The 8,209-nt window shown below is 51.5% G+C and overlaps 1 protein-coding gene across 1 annotated transcript; it reads right to left on the bottom strand.

Annotated features, from left to right (window-relative positions):
• Window positions 1–5,673: 5,673 nt before the first annotated feature.
• On the bottom strand, window positions 5,674–7,032 carry LOC309681873 (D(1) dopamine receptor-like; the record flags this gene model as incomplete). Its single annotated transcript, XM_082495842.1, has 1 exon — window positions 5,674–7,032. One exon carries the CDS (start codon window positions 7,030–7,032, stop codon window positions 5,674–5,676), a length of 1,359 nt encoding a protein of 452 aa, XP_082351968.1.
• Between the last annotated feature and the right edge of the window lie 1,177 nt (window positions 7,033–8,209).

Below are 8,209 nucleotides of genomic sequence, written 5' to 3'. Positions count from 1 at the left end.
TGCGTCCACCCTCGGCACAGCCCCAAGACACCAAATCCTGGGAAAAAAAAAAAAAAAAAAAAACCAACAAACACACACACAACAAAAAAACCCACCAAAACAAAACAAACAAACAAAAAAACACAAAACAAAACAAAACAAGAAGAAAAAACAAAAAACACCTCAATTCCTCCCCCCACGGATGCTGGACTCACCCTGGTCCGAGGAGGTGGCAGCTCACAGGAGCGGATACGACCTCGAAGAGCTTTGAAGCCGGGACATCTTCTCCTCGCTCGCTTTCCTTAACTCACTTTCCCTATAATTCACTCTTCTTTTTTTTTTCCTCTAACAGCTAGAAATAAATACTGATGCTTTTCCGTAATCTCACAGATTCCTTCAGCCAAAAGTCCCAGAGTTTTTAGCCGTCTTGTCTTCTTTTTTAGGGAGATGGTGGCACAAAGCAGTTAAAGCAGCCAGTAGTAGCCTCGGACGCCGAGAGAGTTTTGGGATGGATGACTAAGCGGAGATTTGGGCCTGTTTCAGGAGCACCAGGTGAAGTCAATGAGACTCACAGGTGCTTGACATCTCCAAATCTGCTCCTAGTTTCACCTTCCTTCCTTAATGAGTTCATGCATGCATCCTGGGGGGGCAATTTGCCCCGGGGTGACAGTTTCTGGCAGAGTAAGGGTCTCAAGAATTGCAAACGTTGCACAGAAGAGGGACAAGTGCAGCAGCACATTGCCTGACTGCTTTCCTGGGGTGTAATCTGTCCCCCAGCACAGTGCAAGTGTCCCCATTGCTCCTCAGCACGAGCAGAGACGGTCACTGCGTGGCCCTGAGCTGCTCCCAGCTGAGAAATCACCGCTGTTCAGCACGGGAGCAAGGTTCATGAAAACGAACCGCACCATTTGCTGGTGTCAGGCACAAAAGGTGAGATGACCCTCATTATTTCTCTTGTAGGAGCAGAAAAGAACCGTGTCTGGACTCCTTTACGTGCTCCACACACTGTGACAGACAGACAGACAAGCCCGAGGCAGCAGAGCTGGTACATCGGAGCCATCCCCATACTGATGGGAGGAGAGATTCTGGCCTTGCTTCCACAAAATCCTCCTTGGCGGAGTTAATCACTCCTGCCTCTCCCCCCCTTAGCTGACTGATTGCTCAGAATTACCATATAGATTGAGAAAGCCAAGCCTGTGATTTCACAAGTCCTCTCAGCATCTGGAGACCCTCATCCAGTCTTCACCCCTGTCTGGAGCTGCTCTCCTTGGAGACCCACCCTGGCCTCCGCCTGATGAGAAAAGCAGCTAATGTTTTCAATTCGAAAGCAAAGTCAGGCAAGACAGCAACCTACACCAGCCACATCCCGTTCCCCTCCCCTATCTCTGCTAAATCCATTCCCCCTAAACCTGAAAAGTCACTTCAATGGCAACGGCCATCCCCTGCCCCACGCTGTCCCCCCGGACACACTCCTCCTGCAACCCAGCCGGGAAAGGAGCGGTGGGCATGACCTCTGCGTCCATCTGCTGCGACAACCGCACCAACCACCCGCACACAGTTAATTCCCAGCGCGTTCCTGCCAGCCCCAGGCTGACATATTAAAAATGTGCATCGATTTCATGATTGCACGGTGTACGACATTGCCCTTTTTCCAGCCTTGCAGCATCCTTTCTAACCCACACGGATACGAGCAGGGCAGCACAATTTCCAGCCTGGCTCGGAGACACGGAAGCCCTGCTGCCCTTTTATCCTCTAGAGCCAGGCTGAGATGAGTAGCCCTCAACGCAGGACCGGCAGCACAGGATTCCACAACAGGAGCTACCTTCACCGCAAACCAGAGTCAGGGCATGTGGTGGCCACCGTCCTGCGGCCCTGAGAGGCAGTGGAGCCCCCCCTTACACCGCCGTTGCCATTTACCTGCGAGCAGAGATGAACCACAGACCTTTCTCTCCACGGCACACTCTCCAGCAGCAGTTTTGGGTGATCTGCTGTGTCTGGTGGTAACTGCGCTGAATGTCCCTGGGGTGCTTGCTGTTCATCATCGCAGCAGGAACTACACGGGAGGGAAAAAGAAGAGAGGAAAAACCCTGCAGAGCTCGAAGGAGCTTACAGCCCACGGCCAGAGCCCAACAGTCCCCTGGGAGGACGGGAACACACGTGCTGTGGCTTGAGAGAAATGGGCTTTTTATCTAGGCAGGACTAGGGAGTGGAGGAGGAGGAGGTATGAGAGTAGGCAAAGCACAGCAGTGCCTGGTGAGGCACTGAGACTTGTCCAGAACAGGGGCCGGGGGCAGCTCAGAGCCCCCACACCGGGGCAGCCACCTCTGTCCCCAGCTGGGTGCCGTTTGGGTCCTCCGTCCCCAAACACACGCTGCCCCAGGTTGGGAGCCAAGTCCTGGCCAGCCCCAACAGCTCACCTCCAAGTCGCAGCCCGAGTCCCGTCAGCGCTGCCCCTTGCCTGAACGCTCAGGACAGGCTGCCAGCTGCTGCTGCTGCCACTTGTCTCTCAGGAGAAGCCTCCAATTTCCATTTAAATTGAGATTTTAATGCTCCTTTTCCCCCAGTCCCTGTGTATCCAGGCTTAGTGAGTGGCTTCAGACGCTTGAGTTGTGCCTGATGTGTCCTGGATACCTCTCCCTGGTTAATGATCTCTCTCTTCACATAACCAGGCGCCTAATGGGATAACGTTGGGACCCTGGTACCATCACAGCAGAGGGACACTCAGAGCATTAAAGATGCCAGTTTGTTACCTTACTCCACAATCCAGCTCACACAGAGTTGGATTTAAGCTCTTATTTGCTCATTTTAGTCTTAACTAGACTGCCAATAGCTGCGCTCACCCTGACAGCCTGAAAACCCACCCGTCTTCACAACCTGCTGCTGCCCCCGATTCACCCATGACAAACAGATCTCCAGAAAGTGAACCGGTTTACCCGGGGTTACAGGGCAGGACCAGCACTAGCGCGAGTCCTGACTCACAGTCCCTTCTCCAGGATCAGCCCCAGGCAGGAATTCACTGCGCTCACCTCTGAAATACGGGCAGGGATGTAGCAGTGCTCTGCGTGACTTGAGGATGGTTGGAGGAGGATGCTTCGTGGTGGAACTGCAGAGAAGACCTGTGCAGGAAACACACAGCAGGAAAGAAAAAAAAAAAAAAAAACAAACCCACAAAACAAACAAACAAACAAAACCAACCAAACACAACAAACCATTCTGAAGCAAGATAAACCAGGTGCATTTTTGCCAAAGCACTCCCGAGTTACACCATTTTGGAGCTGTTTCCCAGATTGCCCACACAACTGTCCGTAATGTGCAGAGACCTGTCCCATAACCTGGAAATTTTTGGTTGAGCTCATTGTCACCACCTCGTCTTTCCTGACGCGGATGCCAGGACAGTATCAGCCACGCATGCGACCGGGCTGGGCACAAGTCACAGTCAGAGGTCCGGCCGGAGGGGCTGGCAGAGGAACAGCCCCAGCGCTTTGGAGCTGGGGACTGGTGCGGTGCTCCCCAAAACAAGTTAAACACAGACAAAAACTGCACAAAAGGAAAAAAAAAAAAAAAAAAAAAAAGAGGATCCTATCACCCTCTCCATTTTCTTTTGCAGAGTGAACACTCTGCAACTCATCATAGAACGGTCATCATCATCATCGAATGTTATCATTGACAATAACAGCAATGCGCTGAGCTACTTGCTTTTCGTCAACGTCTTTACAAACAGTCGTGGATTAAGCCCCAGGACCTTGCCGCAAGCTGAGTGTCGGTAAACTCCTCAAAACCAGGGAGGCCAGGAGAGTACTGCTTTGAAAAAAAGCTGAGTATTCTGACTCCTTCTCACCACCGAGGCAGGAGTCATGCAGTAAAGCACAACCATCCTACACCTTCTACAACTAGTGTGGGAAAAATATTGCAGCAATGCCCCGATGAAATCAGGCACGTTGGGCCTCCTAGAAACATCCCCATCCCAGAACAACAATTCCTTTTCTAAGTTAGGCTCCACCATCCTCCCAGAGCTGAAAAGCCCCGAGACCGTCTCAGTTTTGACAACTAGCCACCGCTGCCGCACGGGGAGATGGTTATAAACGAAGTTGAGTCTTATCGGTGCTTCCCGAGAAAAATCCAAGCGTCGACCTTGGAGATACGGTGAGCTCTGCTCCCCTCCCACGCTGATTATGCTGTAACTTGACTATAATTGGGCTCTATTTAATAATTACCGTTACTCTGTAATTATCACTTTCTGATTTTTCTCTTTGTTAGCATTTGCCGGGGAGGGGGAGAGGCTTTTCTGCTGTGCCAGAGAGCTAAAGATGTCTCAGATTCAAGACGACATGGATGTGCCGCTTGCTGCGGCGGTGTTTAACCAGGCACCGATCAAAACACCTTTCTAAAGTCACTTGTGTCACAGTGAAGCGCCGGGGGCTGTTCACTTGCTGTTTCTACCCCCAGCTAACCAGACACAAGCTCCCGTACGCACAGGAGAGGCTAATTAAAGAGTACAGGTGAGCAGGGAGTGCTTCTTAAGGAGCCATTATTATTGAAATGAGACAGCAAGGGAGGCAGTGGGGAAGGATCCTTAATGAAATGGGGGAGGAAGGGAATTAGAGGGAGAACAAAGTAAAAGGGGGAAGAAACAGTCTAGGAAAAGGAGGGGGACCTGACTGACGGAAGATGTGGCGGAGGCGCAGAAACCAAAACAGTGATGTTCTTGCTTTAACGTCTGATTTTCTCCTCTACCCTCAGAGCCTGAAGGGCGCAGACACCCTCATTCCCAAAGGCTTCAAGCAAACAGTCCAACGTCCTGGGTCTAAAACACAGTTTATGTTCATCCTAGACCGCCCTCGCTGTGCACGTCCCAGAGCTTGCTGTGGGGGCCAGAGCAGACCTTTAGCATGCCAAACCCTTCCCTGCAACACGCTCCAGACGCGCTGCCACCGAGCGCAGCCTCAGGGCTCCAGGAGAGGTGGCTGCATACTTGTCCAGACTTGCAGGATAACTTGCCTGAGCAACAGGCTCACCTCTGACCATCTCTCTAAGAGAGTTATCCTAGCAAGGCCACTACCTCCTTCCCGCACAGCCCACCAGAAACGTGGATTCCCCCCGCAAAAGGCTGCTAGGCAGCTCAGCACCGTCCCACTAAGCACAAGGCAGCATTATCTAGTTCTGGCAGTGGCAGTTATCACCAAGTAAGCAGTTGCACTTGGCTTGTGCCCGTTTAGCAGCCTCGGGCTGACGTCCTTTTGGACACGGGCAGTGGCAAAAGCAGCCTCTCTCCTCCCCACGAGCACAGCTGGGTTTTCACTTCATGGAGGACAGAGGAGAGGCTCAGCAGACCACACAAGTCTTTGCTTTCTCAGCTGAAGTCACAAGGAAAGTGGAATTCAAGCCCTTGCATTTTCATCTTTTGCAGAAAGCATTTTTCCATGGGTCAATTAGAGAGAGCAGCAACACAGATCTCTATTGCCCACCCGGGCTGGATCTGAAACTGAGAGTCACAAAAAAATACGTATCTGAACCCCTTGAGCCATCTGGAAAGTCACTCTGGCTATTCCACACCTAGTAATGCAAACTCCTGCCCAGACAGTGAGCACAATATCCACGTTATCCTCAAACTCCTCAGAAAATAGGCAACTGCAACAGTGTCCCTGCTTCCATTTCTCCCTGAGCCCATCCCACCACCCTCTTCCCAACCCCATCTCAATTGAAGGCACTGCTGGTAAAAGGTGTGATCTTCTCTAGCGAGACAGCCATTTCACACTCCACGTGCATGACCGCAGGCAAGGCATCCGCGGGGCGGGTGTTGTGAGAGGGCTCAGAGACCTGAGAAACCTTGTCAAAGGACACCTCGTTGCTTTCCATCTGCAGAGCAGCATGGGGGAGAAGCTGGGCATAGCTGAGGGTCACCACTTCCTTCTGGTACGTCGTGTCATGGTGGTAGGAGACCAGCTCATTGCTGAAGTTCACTGTCTCCACTGCGTTGCTGGGGCAAAGGCAGCCACAGCCCAAGATGGTTGCAAAAGCTCTCCGGAAGTCTGTGTTGAAGGCATAGATGATAGGATTGAGGGAAGAGTTGGCCCACCCAAACCAGACGAAGATGTTGAAAACAGTCTCACTGACACAAGGTAGCTCTCCTGGCTCACGTAGGTCAAGATTACAGAAGGGCACCATGCAGTTGAGCACAAAGAAGGGCAGCCAGCAGAAGACAAAGACACCCATAATGATGGAGAGGGTCTTGAGGACCTTGGTCTCCTTCTTGAAGGAGTTCTTCAGGGAGGCCTCATGAGGGCAGTTGCTGCTGTGGCAGTTTTGGGCATGTTCCGCTGCCCTCTCCAGGGAGGAGATCCTGCGGATCTGCTGCTGGGCAATGCGGAAGATGCGGGTGTACGTCACAATCATGATGGCAACAGGGATGTAGAAGCTAATGAGAGAAGATGAGATGGCGTAAGTCCTGTTGAGGCTGGAATCACAGTTCTCCTCCTCAGTGACGTTAAAACCTAGCTCCTGTTGGCTAAAGAGCTCACGATCCTTGTGCCACTTCAGCTGCACAGGGATGAAGGAAATCAAGAGGGACAGTAACCAAGCCGCTCCGATCATGATGAAAGCCACACGCTGTGTCATCTTCCTCTCATAGCAGAAGGGATTGGAAATGGCCCAGTAACGGTCCATGCTGATGATGCACAAATTGAGGATCGAGGCTGTGGAGCACATGATATCGAAAGCCACCCAAACATCACAGAAAGCCCCAAAGGGCCAGAACCCCGCCACCTCGGTGGCAGCCTTCCAGGGCATCACCAGTATGGCCACAAAGAGGTCAGACACTGCCAAGGAGATAACGAAGAAATTGGTGACCTTAGAGCGCAAGTGTCTGAACTTGACCACAGCCACACACACCAGCGTGTTGCCCAGGAGCGTGGAGAGGATGAGAAGGAAAAGTAAGGCAGCTGTCACCACACGGAAGGACAATTTGGAGTTGCCTTCCTCTGCCCAGCTCTTCCTACTGCCGGTGTCATTGATCACATCCTGCCCATCTTCTCCGAAGGAATAAAAATCATCCATGGGTTCCCTTTTGTTCCAGTCCCTTGAGAGGTTCCACAGACGTTCAAGTCCCCATCAGCACCCAAAACCCCTTTTTACTGCTCCGCTGACATCTCGGAAGCACCAACTGCAATCCTGCCAGCTCTCACACCCAGGCAGACGACCCAGCACAAGGAAGAGTGCTTGAAGCTCTCACTCCTTTCCAAATCTCCGCTGACAGCGTGGCATTTGTATTTTTCCCCCCTCTTGCCTCCCACCCCACTTTTCTTTCTTTGCAGCCCGCCACTCACAAAGAGCCGGCACTCACCTCCGGCACTCGAGCGAGCTGGGAGGGCTTTGCTTCAAGCCTTCCTCCCTCTCTCCTCTCTCAGAAGCTCTTCATCCGTTGTTGATCTGGTGCCTGCAACACAATCCCAGTCAATCCCTTCTGCACTGGCCAGGTTGGGACCTGCTGCCAGACACAAGAGGGAATCGGACTCTCTCTACTCTTGCAGACAGACCTTCTCTGCTCAAAACCAGGCTGCTCTGCTGTCTGCTCTTCCCTCTGGGTTTCACACCGGTGAGATCCTTCTCTGCCCACGCACCAGGTCCCCTCCTCGGCAGGTCGGTCCCCTGCGAGCTAAGAAGAACGTGGCATTGGGAGCCCGCAGCTGACAGGGTAAGTTGCTTGGGAATTAGGTGATAGGATTGAAGGGGTAAAATAACAAACATTCAAGTGGGATTTGAGGGTCTTCAGTGCAAATCAGGATGGAAATTTAGCGTGCTTGATCTCTGAATAAAAGACGCCTAAATTCACTGCACAGGCATTGAGCCACGGCTCAGATATATGACCCTAAACCAGTTACTCCCCCCCGGCCCGAGCTGCCCAGCTGCAAGTGGTGCAAAACTGGCATTTACTTTCTACTGCAAAATTCCTTCAAGCCCATAGGCAAAACACACACTGGGGAAAAAAAAAAAAAACAAACAAAAAACAAACAAAAACAAAACAACAAAAAAACAACGCTTGTACAAATCTGAAAGCTTTTTCTTTCTGAAAGTATAAGACAAAGCACAGTTTTCAGACAGTCTTTCTTTCCGTAGCCGTTACGTGTAGGACCAAAGAGGACACTGAACATCACTTTATTCAGGATAACAAAAAACTTACAAACATGGATATTTTCAGTAAAGTGATATAAGGCAGCTTCTCTCTCAAGTTCAT

Source organism: Vanellus vanellus (genome assembly GCF_965231255.1).
Source record: "Vanellus vanellus genome assembly, chromosome: 26".
In the NCBI taxonomy this organism is placed as follows: domain Eukaryota; kingdom Metazoa; phylum Chordata; class Aves; order Charadriiformes; family Charadriidae; genus Vanellus; species Vanellus vanellus.
This window is presented reverse-complemented; position numbering and strand designations above follow the sequence as displayed.